The sequence below is a fragment of the Mesitornis unicolor genome, unplaced genomic scaffold (assembly GCF_000695765.1).
Source record: "Mesitornis unicolor isolate BGI_N332 unplaced genomic scaffold, ASM69576v1 scaffold38119, whole genome shotgun sequence".
NCBI lineage: Eukaryota > Metazoa > Chordata > Aves > Mesitornithiformes > Mesitornithidae > Mesitornis > Mesitornis unicolor.
This window is the reverse complement of record NW_010207276.1, coordinates 34,984-47,765: the sequence shown is the minus strand read 5'-3', so window position 1 is coordinate 47,765 and position 12,782 is coordinate 34,984. Positions and strand designations below refer to the sequence as shown.

General features: G+C 36.7%; 1 protein-coding gene across 1 annotated transcript in view; it reads right to left on the bottom strand.

Moving 5' to 3' along the window:
* MLLT4 (myeloid/lymphoid or mixed-lineage leukemia (trithorax homolog, Drosophila); translocated to, 4) overlaps nucleotides 1–12,551 on the bottom strand; it is a gene marked incomplete at its 3' end in the record, with an annotated part of 72,502 nt that extends 59,951 nt beyond the window's left edge. The window contains exons 1-7 of the mRNA XM_010192075.1: nucleotides 12,338–12,551; nucleotides 10,724–10,839; nucleotides 9,995–10,158; nucleotides 8,608–8,768; nucleotides 7,490–7,647; nucleotides 2,036–2,147; nucleotides 1,550–1,717 (exon numbers count right to left, since the gene is read on the bottom strand). Of these exons, the coding sequence (XP_010190377.1) occupies nucleotides 1,550–1,717; nucleotides 2,036–2,147; nucleotides 7,490–7,647; nucleotides 8,608–8,768; nucleotides 9,995–10,158; nucleotides 10,724–10,839; nucleotides 12,338–12,512 (1,054 nt within the window). The remainder of the gene's footprint in view (nucleotides 1–1,549; nucleotides 1,718–2,035; nucleotides 2,148–7,489; nucleotides 7,648–8,607; nucleotides 8,769–9,994; nucleotides 10,159–10,723; nucleotides 10,840–12,337) is intronic.
* Nucleotides 12,552–12,782: the final 231 nt, after the last annotated feature.

The following is a 12,782-nucleotide window of genomic DNA, read 5'->3' as shown; positions in this document are numbered from 1 at the left end:
CCCTGGGGTTAGCAACACATGCAGAGGACCCAGGTGAAGGCAGCACCAGCAGGACAGATACCATGCAGAACATGCGGAAGAGGGCAGGAAGAGAAAAGACAGGAAAGGGTGAAACTGTAGCCGTAAAACATTGATTCAGTTTATAAGGACGTAGTGCATTGAACTCTTTCAACTTTAGAAACTGCATAGAATATAAGGACATCAGTACTACACAGCTACTGAATGAAACAACCCTTATTGTTTAGAAAAGCAACAACGAGCTGTTAGAAGAAAAACATGAACAATAGGTCAGTCCCACAGGCAATTGCCACCTGTGGCATTTCAGACTGTTTTGCCTCTCTCAGTTAATAGATGTCTTGCTCTGCTGCCCAAGCACAACGTTTGAATACTGAAGCAACCAGGCTCCACAAAGATTAGGAGTTTAAAGCGCAAGAAAGCAAAAGGACTATTAAAAGAACAAAAAATAATAATATGCAAAACGATCCTCAGCATATAGAACATGATATAAAATATACTTATTTACTTATATAAAATATACTGTGTACTGCTAGTTTCATCTGGGCACTTTTTTAAAGTTTTTTTTAAACAAAACAAAACAAAAACCCCATGCTATTTGACTATGAATTTAACCTTTTGTTTACAATTCTGGTCAAAGAAGTTTTCTGCAGCGATTTCCAACCTTGCTTCCTGAAAGGTAAATAACCAGCCTTCAAACTGTAATTCATTTGTTTGGATGCCTGAGCATACCCAAGTTACACTCGAGAGGAAAAAGAGCTGCAAAAAACTAAGTCACCCAAAATGAAAGTCCATATCCAAATCTCTAAACATGAAGATGATGGAAATTAAGAGTAGAAGTTGTATGTGTTTCATCAGCTGCTGGGCTATAAACAATCAAGCTCCCCTGGCTGTTCCTAGATCATAAAATTATTCGTAAATTAGAATACAGCCCAGAGAGTTGTAAAGATGCCAAAATAAATCTCAGCCTTGCTAGTGATCTGAAGGTTCCATATAAGTTGAAAAATGTTAAGTAAATAAGTTTGATTTAAAAATTCATGTTCTTGGCCTTCTAAAAATGTACTTTTCATGTATGGCACTGCCAAATATATCTTACTAGGTATGCTACAGCATACTTCTGAATGTAAAACAAATCAGATTCAAGCAGTGCTTTTCTGTTTTCCCCCCTAAATCATAAGACGACACGTTAAACTATTTTACTCACTATTATCAAGTTTTAAACCCCAAAATCCAAAGGAAGATGAAAATTGAATGACTGAACTTCATACTTGAAACCGTTATTAAAAGAGACAAAGCTTTAGTCAAAAATTTCTTCCCTTTTTTTTTTTCTTCTCCAGACATTCGCTACTAAAATTTCAGTATTCTAGCAATATGCAGCTCTACTTCTAGATCGCTCCAATTCAGAACGTGGCATCAAGAGAACAACTGATGCGGCACTCACTTTCTCGTTCTTCCAAGGAAAGTCTTATTTTTGGGAAACCTAACTGGCTAGGTAATAATGTATTTTAGATTATTAGATAACCAGAATTCTTACCTGGGCTTAATTCTACCAGGTATGGTAGTTTCTCAGGAGGAAGGCAAGAACCATAGCCAGAACCGTCAACTCTTTCCTTCCCCTTTAATGGCTTTCCATCAGTTATTTTCTTGGATTTCTTTGGGACGTAATCAGGAGGTCGCCTTTTCAACTGAAAGACCAGTATTCCTAAAACAAGATCATACATCCTTTGAGTTTCACCATCATTGAACAAGCACACATCCAACACCTATTAATTTGTAAGTCTTCCATAGGATTTCTTTCAGCTTATTTAAAAGTTTAATAGCACACTTCTCCACAGTGGACAATTTAAAAACTTTAAGATAAAATGTAAAATTCTTTTACTGTCTAAAGACGTATTACTATAAGCAGTGCTGAATGAAACAGCAACTCTAAAAGCACCTAGTACTAAAAGTGCCTGAAAACAAAACACTCTAAAATATGTTCCAGTTTCTTACTGGATCTCTTAAAGCTTTTTAGACATACCTTTATCACTAGGCCACTCCCTGAATATCTGCAGTGGACACTCATCATCATCAAGAATAGTTTCTTTAGCACCTTTATCATCAGAATGCTGAGCACCAGGAGGCAGCATGACCTGGAAAGGAACCATTATCAGTTTTCAAAGCTGTTGGTGGACAATCAGAACAGAGGATTCAGGGATATTTCTTCTGATTTATTTTGTTTGTTTGTTTACAATAAGAGGTAAAAGCAACATAATTCAGTAACCTGAAATGCATTTTGCTTTCCAAGACACACTCTCTTTGGCCTCTTGTTACAGTTAAATCACACTTCCCAGAACACCAGATATATTTTAAAAGCAAAGTAAGTTACATTTCAGGTAGAGAAGACCATCTTCAAGTAAACAAAATTATTCCCATTTCTCAACAGCAAGAAAAAAAAATATTTATGGATTAAAAAAACAAACCTGAATTTTCCTTTATTACCTCACACACTGGAATCAGCCTTTCATTTTGCAAATGCCATTCTGCTACTGCAACATGCAAGTACATTTAGAAATGGCCAAACAAGGTGGCAAGGAGAACGCAGCAACACCTCCTGCACCCTTGTCTCACCCAACCTTTGCCTGCTCTACACAGAGACCATGGGCATGACTGGAGCATTTCACACCATTGCTTCCTGCTGCTTTAAGGAAAAGCCAAAATTAAGCACACTTTGGGTACAGAGCCACACACTGTTCATACCTTTTACAGCTATATCCTTACAAGGCAGAGGAAGGGGGAAACCTTGATTCATGAGTTCCGACTCTAAAGGAGACAAAGCCTGTGATTTCTTGCACATTTGCATTACTGCTCCCCGCAGCAACCAAGGATAAAAAACAATGACAGGCAATATTACAGTGCATAAGCACCTTCTAAGTTAAAGACAGATCTCTCAAAGTTGAATAAAAAAATAAAATACATTTTACTCCCTCATTTGAGATCCTAACAATGTTATTAAAATTCATGGATAGCTCTATTTTAAAAAAACTACTCAAAACTATTCCCATATCTGAACTTAAGACTCAGGTAACACCTTCTGAAGTTATGAAGCTATTGGCTACTGCATCCAACTATGGTGCAGCCTTCAAGAGGCTTTCCTTTCTTATTTGTCACCTCCCATTTCAGTGTTAACTAAGTTCTCACAGATCCACCTCAAACATCCTTTCATCCTCTTCCAAGCAGGAAACAAGTAAGTTTAAGATCAAAAGTATGCAGTCAAGTAATTGACCTTTAGCTAAAATATTTTCTATGCAAAATCTGGTTAAACATAGGTCTACCGAAATTATCTTTAATTAGATTTTCAAATAGACAAGATATTACAAAGTGAGGAAAACATTAAAATGTATAAACCAAAGGGAAACAGAAACACATCTACACTCAAATCTTATCTTGTCAAACCACTCTTTTCTATTTCACATCTCAGATTTTAAAATCAATTATACCTAGGGGATAATTTTGATTAGCTAACCAAAGCAACACTGTTGTTTCAAGCCTTATACAACAACCAACCACTTTTAAATTCCACAGCCCTCAAGACAGAAGGTAACCAGCAACAATACCAGAACTACAGACTATAGCACCTGTACCAGGGACTGATCAATACTGGACTGGGGAGCGAACCAAAGAAACCCTAAATACAGTGAAGCTGGAGGACAGATGATATATAAATATATAAGTGCTACCACTTGGCCCTGAATTACTCCTGTCTTGGAAATTGGATGAGCATCTCTACTGGCATTGGGCTTAAGGTCAGCAATGGTAAGGCAGACAAGTCAGACAAGAGGGGTCACAAAAGCACTCATCCCCTCATTCAGTTACTGCTCCTCCCGTTTCTCAGACGTACCTCACTTAAAAAAAAAAGTGTGTGACCTAAGCTGCAGAAAGACACAAAACAACACACCTGAGCTCATACAGGCCAGGCGGCTTCCAACTGCAATGAAGCCATTTTAGAAAACATCAGTTTAGAGAACATCTGTATGTTTTAGGCAAATGCTGCCTCTGTGTCATCCACAAAGCTAAAATTTTAGAATAACAGAAAAAACACGGGAACAAGTTTATATTATACTGAGTTTTGGCTCATAGGTAGAGATCTGCTTTCATTTTTGAAAAACAGAAGATGCAGTGAAATATCCTTTCATGAATTTGAATCCATCCAGACTGTTGAGATCAGGCACAGGCATTTCCCTGATTTCTTCAGCAGCGCAGGAAATGGAAATGGGCAAAACCAGCCTAAGATCACAAGTCTTGGAAGCAGGTTGTCAGCTGACAACCTGCAAACCGAAACAAATTCCTAACCTATAATTAGGAAGAATATACTCTGCTTCCCCATAATTGTGTTCATGAGCATATACAAATTATTCCAAGCTATATTTATTAATTTAAAATGCAGTGAAACACGCAGAAAATACAAGCTAAGAAGTCTGTAGCAACTTAGGACTTGATTTCCAAGGCATTTGCTGGGATAAACAAGTAAAAGAAGATAATACTAAAATAATTAAGCCCTCTGTGGTAAGTAATAGCTACAGATCAAGCTATCAGATCCACCCTTAGCAAAGTTTCACACAAAAAAACCCCGTATCTGCTTATTCAAATGAATTAATCCTCAATTTTCCTTACAAATTGGGAACACAGGATCTGCACCCCCACAAAGAGAACTTACTTAAAAATATTTAATGCCCATTTCTTAAAAAATAATACACACCAAAGGAAAAAAAAACAAAAAAACAAGTAATTCCCATGAACTGCATGTTTTTGCTTGACATTACAAAAAAGTTATTTATGCCTTATCCTCAAGTAAAAAATAAGAGCAGGCTAAAACCAAAGTCAAATCAAGGCTCTACTTTAAAGAGTTAACTGGTTTGCTGCATGCCTCAAGTGTTATGCCCTAAGTGAATATGCACAGGTAGCTTGAAGACTGTCTAATTAATTTGACATCTTGAGAGATGTGCAGTGAAGCCCGTATTATTCAGGGAAACTCAAACCAAGCAAAATGAAACAAACAAAACACATATTGGAACAAACCTGTATAAGTAGGCATAAAAGTACAGCCTGATACACTGCAAACCAGGGTATGCAAGCAAGCAGCTAACAGGAAGCTGCCATTTACAATTATGTCTTGACAATGGCAAGTGTTATGAAAAATTCATACAATGTTCATCTTTCAACTGAAAGTTCAGAAGTGAACTTTATTACAGGCACTTATGCAGTCTTATAAAGGTCTTGTCATATAACTTAAAATCCACCTTAATAGTTAAGTAAATGTCAACTCCTTAAGTCTTCTTTGAAGACACTTCACCTGCCACCCAAGGAGAACAAAATATTTTAAAATCCTAAACAGCAGGAAACTGAAGTTATACAATCCATTGTACGCTGTTTTATATCCAACAAAAAGCAAGGAATAGGAACAAGTCTGAGGCTGTTCTGGAAGACAAATCTCTGTAAAGCATCAGAAGAACAGGAACAAAAGCCCCACCAGGGGTAAAGAAAAGCTACGGCGCTTCAGTGTAAGGGGGTACCAATGACCATGGTATTTGTGAGTTTCTAGAAAATAAAACAGCTAAAGCTAGGAAATTTTAGTGTTTCAAGCAAGGAAAGTAACTTCGTAAAATATTTGGGAATAAGCAGATTTTGAAGTTAAGTTAAAAATACTCAGATTTTTTAATAAAAGGAAGGACCATCATATTTAAAGCCCAAGCACTATATCAGCTGAGGCACTAAAAAAGGCCAAGTAGATTTCAGCCAACTACAGTGATATATGGTGAGCAAAACAGTAAAGTCTTCTGCACTTAAAGGTATAAAAACATCTGCTCTTAGCCAATGAAGATCACTCACAGATTTCAAATGTAAACATAAGCATACAACTTATGTCAGTATAGAAAGTCACTACATCAAGAAGTTGTGTTGAAGAAAAGATAAAATATTTTCCAGAAGTGCTTTCCAGAAAACTAATTTAAATCTATTTGTTTCACAGCAAAGACATTGTTAATCTTTCCCAAGATCAAAGCAACATTCCTCAGACTATTTTCAAAATTAAACATCCCCACACAAGATGAGAGAACAAGGGGAAGTGAGAGAGAACACCACTACCACAACAGTGACTTGCAGTAGTTTCCCTGGTAAGTGTACAATCAGTTCAATTAATTCCCTAAAAGATAAATATTGAATAATACATCAAAACCTCTAACGCTGAACTTAACAGACTGATGCAAAACTATCTTCCACAATCACCCACCACATCTCTGCTGTAGCCCACAATTCTCTCAAACCAGCAGAAAAACGAGCATGTCAAGTCAGCAGCCGACTAAAGCTCAATGACTGAGAACCATGAATGGAACACACAAAATTAAGACAACTGTCATAATTAAAACTACACATAGAAAATACTTCACAGCCAAAACTGAACATGATTTTTTAATATGCTATGTTATAAAAATCACTATTATTTACAACATTATTCTCCTCTAGAATAAAAACCTACATAAAATTTTACTGAAGTCCAGTAAAATTAACTTTCAATTGGGACTCCAATTACAAGTTAATGAAGACATGTATAAAATGTCCAGAATTTCATTAAATATATGTCTGGAACTAAGACAAACTGTTGAAACAATGCAAGCTAAGATTACTTCACTGTTACAAAACTACAAAAACACTACCACCATCCAGTTTCCTTATTGCCAATTAAAACAACATTAGAGCAACATGTCAATTCCCAGTAATTATACCAGCAGAGGCTGTAAGCACAGCAAAAGCAGATGCTATAGTTACACAAAAATATCATAAAAAACAAATTGGAAAACAACTTTAAGACCAAAGACACATCCACATCCTTTAGAGCAGCTAAAAAGTACAGGGAATAGCAAATAACATAAGCTTCCTTATGGCACTTTAAGCAATGGAGGAGCAGGGCAAGAGAGTGCAGTATGACGAGTTACAAACACTTTTCCCTTTCTTTCATCTTTTTAACGAACAATAAATCCCAGTTTATTAGACAAGTAATAGCCATAAATGTAATCAAAGATTGAACTCAAACAAACTAAAACATTCTCAAGTCTCACTATTCTTCTCCAGAAGATCATGTGGACAAAGTTTGTAACCTCTAATCAGCAGTGTCCATGGCACTTTCTGATAAAACTATTACCCCTTTTACAATTAATTTAGGACTCCCAGAATAATAAATTCTGACAATAATAAGCATATGTGTCACTTAAATGTTTAATCTTTTTCAATGTGTAACGAGGGTAAGCTACCACTGAAAGGCATAAGGCAACAGCATATAATATACATCTGTTATCATGGAGTTTGGACTCAGCACTTTTACTTCTGAGCTGACGCTCTTAGCTCAGGGATTAGTCTTTCTATATAGTGTTAAAGCTACTACAAGGAATAAAATCAAATATGAAGCACGAGAAGATTGTGACTTAGTAATTTCACTTACACGAGCAATACAATAATCCTTGGGATTTTCCTTTTCCAGACCATATTTTTCCAGTGCTTCAACAACTGCAAAGTCTGCAGTATCTGTAGTGGACAGCAGGATTGTCTTGTACGGTATATTTGGTTTTAAACTGTCTGCATAAATTCTCAGTGTCCCACCTTGGAAACAAACTTTAATTAACAATGTTACCAGAGAATAAAAAGACAGACATGCAGCAAATTTATTATATTTCTAACATAAGAATGAATGTAAGAATGAACCCCTTCAAAATCATTTAGTCAGTCCACTAATACAATAAAAGCTACGTAACATCCCTGAAATACATCTGACTCTGCCATTGGTAAAAACCTCCAGTGATGCTTTCCTAAATTCTCTAAGCAAGTCTTTTCCCCAGTGCTTCACCATTCTTAATATTACCTAAAGTTAAAATAAAACAGGGACGACAACTGAATGAAGAACTGACCTTTCTCATCTTGACAGCAAAGTTTGTGCGGACCTTCAAAAATCTCCCCTCTCTTTAAAAAGCCCGTTTAAGATTGCCCTCAGGTGATGTTTTCTAGACCATTTGAGACTATCAGTAACAATACTGTTTCATTCATTCATTTAATAGTGATTATACAACCACTGTTTTTGTATCCCTGCCCCCAAGAATGTGAAATACTCAATCATTGGTATTCACAAGATCCACCAGAACCCTCTGTGCAGACCTGAAGGATCACTCCTTGCCATTCTGAATTTGTGCTACTGATTGCATTTTTACATTCAGGTCATTCAGCTTGTTCTCAGTAAAATGAATGACATTTACTTCAGAAGACTTTCTCAGTTTGTCAGTTTAAAAAGTCTAATTCTGTCCTCTCTTCTTCCCCAGTTGAGCACTGTCAGCAAGACCAATGAGCACATTCTCTCCCATCAATCTGCCCATCACCGAAAGCTTTGACTCACACTCGTCACAGAACAGACTCCTGTGGAATCTGACCTCTACAAATCCTTCTTTCTGTTACACCACAGATAAATGAGCCATGAAGTAGAAAAAATGTTGGAGAAAGTAGAAGTTAAGTCATGTTTACAGGAGTTGCTGGCCTATAAAAATACTCTCTCACCAGAAGAAATCCAAGTACCTGAGTCTGGTCTGCCATCAGAACTGCGAAATTCCTGCATTCTCTTCTCCAGTTTTTGCTGTCGCCGCCGTTTCATCACCACCTCAGGATTGGATATTGTGCGAGTGAAGCTGGTCTCAGGCATATCTTTGTATACCTCAGCTGCAAGGCGAGAATTCTCACTGCCATGTTAGTTTAAATAAAAAGAAAAACAAATGTCGTTAATAGCTTAAAATACACATCCTCAACACTTCATAAAGGATAGAAGGCAAGCAGAATTCATACGCATAGGAGATCAACAAAGTTACTGTAACATGATTTCTACAAAAGAGACCTTCTACCTCTTGGAGGGGGAGAAGGCATTAGAGAAACTTTACATTACGCACCTAAATTTATTCTAATTTGCAATATCGCAAATCATGTGGAAGCAGAGTGAGCACATGCTTGCAGCTCATGCTTTTTCTTTTGCCACTGCACTCAAACACAACTCTAATTAAAAAAAAATAAGATCAAGCTAAGTAATGGCACAGAATATTGGAAAGATCACGCTGACATCCGACGAACATTGCAAACATATCCATGTGGAGCAATACTACACATATTAAAAATAATCACTAGCTTAAAAAAAAATCAAAAGGAACAGCTAAATCCTCCATTTAACGTCAACAAGTCAAGTAATTTCCTTCATTTGTGAGAATCTGTTTTCAATTAGCAAGTTTTCATCTTTCACTTTTTTTCTGGGTATGTTAAAAATCCACTATTAACGACTTTTTTCTGGTGCATTACATACGAAACCTACAGACTCTGGTTCAGAGACAAAGTCTAATTTACATAGACCTTTCTCAGTTTACAGTTTCCACATACAGTTATTCGTGGCTGACTCTTGATCTCCAGTTTTCTGTACCATGATTAATGCATGTCCTGTCCTGTCTCAAAAAATAAGGCACAGCAGATATGGGAGCAAGAGTCAGAGAACCTAGAAGACTGATTACCAAAACATGCTTCTCTGAGAAAATTAAACTGATAGGCAGGGGGTAAGTCAAATGCAAGCACCTACACATACAAATTTTTCTGGCAAAAGACCGAACAGTCAAACACAGAGGAATAAAGACACCCTAGAGTAAATGCTCAAAAATAAACATTGTGGGGAAAGTCCACATCACCAAGCAAGTGTCAGTTTCCGCACAAGGACAAAGAGGTGTAAAAAAGCTCAATTCACGGTTTAAAAAAAAAACTCTGCTGCAAAATGTACATACAAACCACAGAAACTACCATTACGTATTTTGGTTTATCACGATATTGCACCCATGTCAACTACCTACTTTTGAAAGAAACAACTTATTTGTTAGAGAGGGGAAATCCTTTAAGATGCAGATTACATGAAGGGATCAAAGTTTATAATACTCACATATCATCCCCATGAAGAAGTCTATCGTCTTTATCTGATGCTTGTCGCAAGGCCTCTTTTTCACGCCTCTTTTTTTCTTTTTTTTCTTTTTTTGAAAGAGTTCGTTTGAAATTCTGAATTACACCCTCTTTTTCTTGTTTTTCAGGGCCATTGCTCTGAGCCTTCTGAAATAAATTAGTTTAAAACAACTTCCATCATTTTTAGGCCAATGAAAAGTTAGTACTGCTTTTAATTTCCCAGATAAATCTGATTAAGACACAGTATCACAAACACAAAAACAATACTTCAGGCAACAGTACTCCATTACATAGGATAGGACTAATACTCTCTGGTATAACAGAATACAAAAAAACTTTCATATTCCAAAGCAAGTATGAAGCAATTAAGTACCTTGTTCTCAAGAAAGCAAAGCAGCAGCAAAATTTTACTTGAATAATGCCTACTACCTACTTGGCCTCAAAGCTCAGCTGAAGGCCGCAAAACAAATCTCTGCCACCCAGTAAAAATACTTCAGAGAACAACACTACAGTCAATCTGTTTTCAACACAATTGTGTTGTAGAATCAGATTAAGAATAAACTGCAGAAGGAAAAGCACTATAGAAGGCATTTCCCCTGTGCTGTATTGTTGAGTTGCCCTTTCAGTGTTTGCTTCTTCAATTCCTGCTCCTAAGCAAGTCCCACACATTTCAGAACTGCTGTTACCACTAGCATACTCCTGAAAGACTCACCTTTGGAGGAAGTGTATCATTTTCATTCTTGAGAACAAATCTTCCCTCTCGATCATCTTTGTTCCAGTTCAATTGTACAACAAGAGGCTTCTCATCTACATCTAATCTTCTTTCTTCTTCAAAAAAATGAAAAGCGGTAACAGTGACTTGGCATCTCAAGAGCAAAGATATTTAGAAACAAGTTATGTCTTCAAAAAACAAAAGGTTTGCTGTACAGTACACATCAGTTGATGCATCCCTGTTAATGATGCTTCCTTGTTAAGTATAAAGACAGAAAGCCTGGTGAAGTAGAAACAAGAGTCCTCTTTCCAGCAACCACCTTAAGTGTATTGCCTCTATCTACACAACCTACAGGTCCACATAAAGCATACCTCCTTTGACAGAACCGAAGACTGAGACCACAAGATTGCTGCTCAGGAGAAGTTACATCTACAGTTATAATGTTTAAAACTTTATAAACTTTGAGACTTCCAAATACTCAGTTTCCTTATTATAAATTTAACCATTCTAATGATGGCCCAAGAACAATTACTCTGGGAAGACAAATAACAACCAAAAAAAATCCATTCTGTGCATATACTAGACAAAAATTCGTTTAGTGTATTAAAAGAAATATAATACACAAAGCATATACAAAAAAAAAATCCAAGTGGTTAAAGAAAATTAAGCAAGTTTTGCCATTTGATCTCCCTTCTAGAACCAGGGGACAGCACGCATGCTCCGTTTTAAACATCAGGAACTTCCTCTGTAAAGGAAACCATTTCATTTTGACTACAAGTAAGATTTTGAAAGAAACCCAAAGCAGAAAAAACATACTATTCATTGCTTAAATTAGTGATGAGACATGCACTTTTCCCTAATTCCAAGTCATCATTCATAGACCATGAAAACTGACACATACCCCAATAAATTTCCACTCTCAAATTAAATTACTTTCAGTCTTTCAAAAGCAGAATTTAATGTAGTTAAACCACTTCCTACGTACAAAAAAAGTACAACAGAAAGCTAGTTTCTCCAATTCCCATCTCTACCATGACCACACACAACTACCACCTTCCAACCTAAAGCTTTCTACTGGGGTGGGGAGCAGCATCAAAAGGCTATTTAGATATGAAAGTTCTTCACAGGTAACGTGAAAGGATCTGTTTAAGAAACACAGTGGCTTCAAACCATACGATGTTCAACTTTCCCCAGTCTAGCAGTAAAGGAACATACATTAAAAGGCTACCTATCAAAGGCCCACAGCATCAAAGAACTGAGGATGTACCCTTAAGTGCTCCAATTTAACACTCCTATTGTCCCATTATAAATTTAGTATTTCCCTACTGGACCTAAAAATAGCAACTCTCTCACAAATGTCAACGAATTAACAAGATGTCAAGCACAGCACTTAATAGATCATAATCAAAACTCACATAAGCTGCATGCCTGATACACGTACTCACACCTTGAATTATCACTCTCCCGTGTAACAGCTAGCAGCAATGTATTTAGGAATAAAAGCCCCAAGCCTTACGTGATTCAGATTCTGAGGGCAAACCTAAGGATATTTTGGCTGGGGGTGAGTAAGAAGGTGGTGTGGAAGCAGAAAATACTTAGTGAATAAGTACTAACCTCCACTGACATGCACCTCATAAAGCGAGTATTTAGGGGACGACAACATTCGCATGTCTGGCCGAAACTTCTCTGCAAGAGTTTCTATCACATCTTGAGTTGTAGCAGTACTAGATACACGGATACATTTTGTTGCAAAATTTCCAGCTGCTTTATCTTGAAAGTAGAACCTCATTACTCCATGAAACTCCAGATCCTGCAAAGAAATAAAATACAAATCTGAGTGGTGGCTAATAGTTAGGAGATTCAGACTCCTTGTATTATTTATTAGCTACAAATATGAAAATGTAAGACATTGAAATATCACACTGGTTTTCAAAATTCTGAGGACAGTAGAATATACTAACTTGGACAGCATAAACTTGGAGAAACAAGGATATTCTGTAACAGGAAATTAAGTACTCTATATTACTGGGAAAATAAATAAATAAAAGGTAAAACTTGA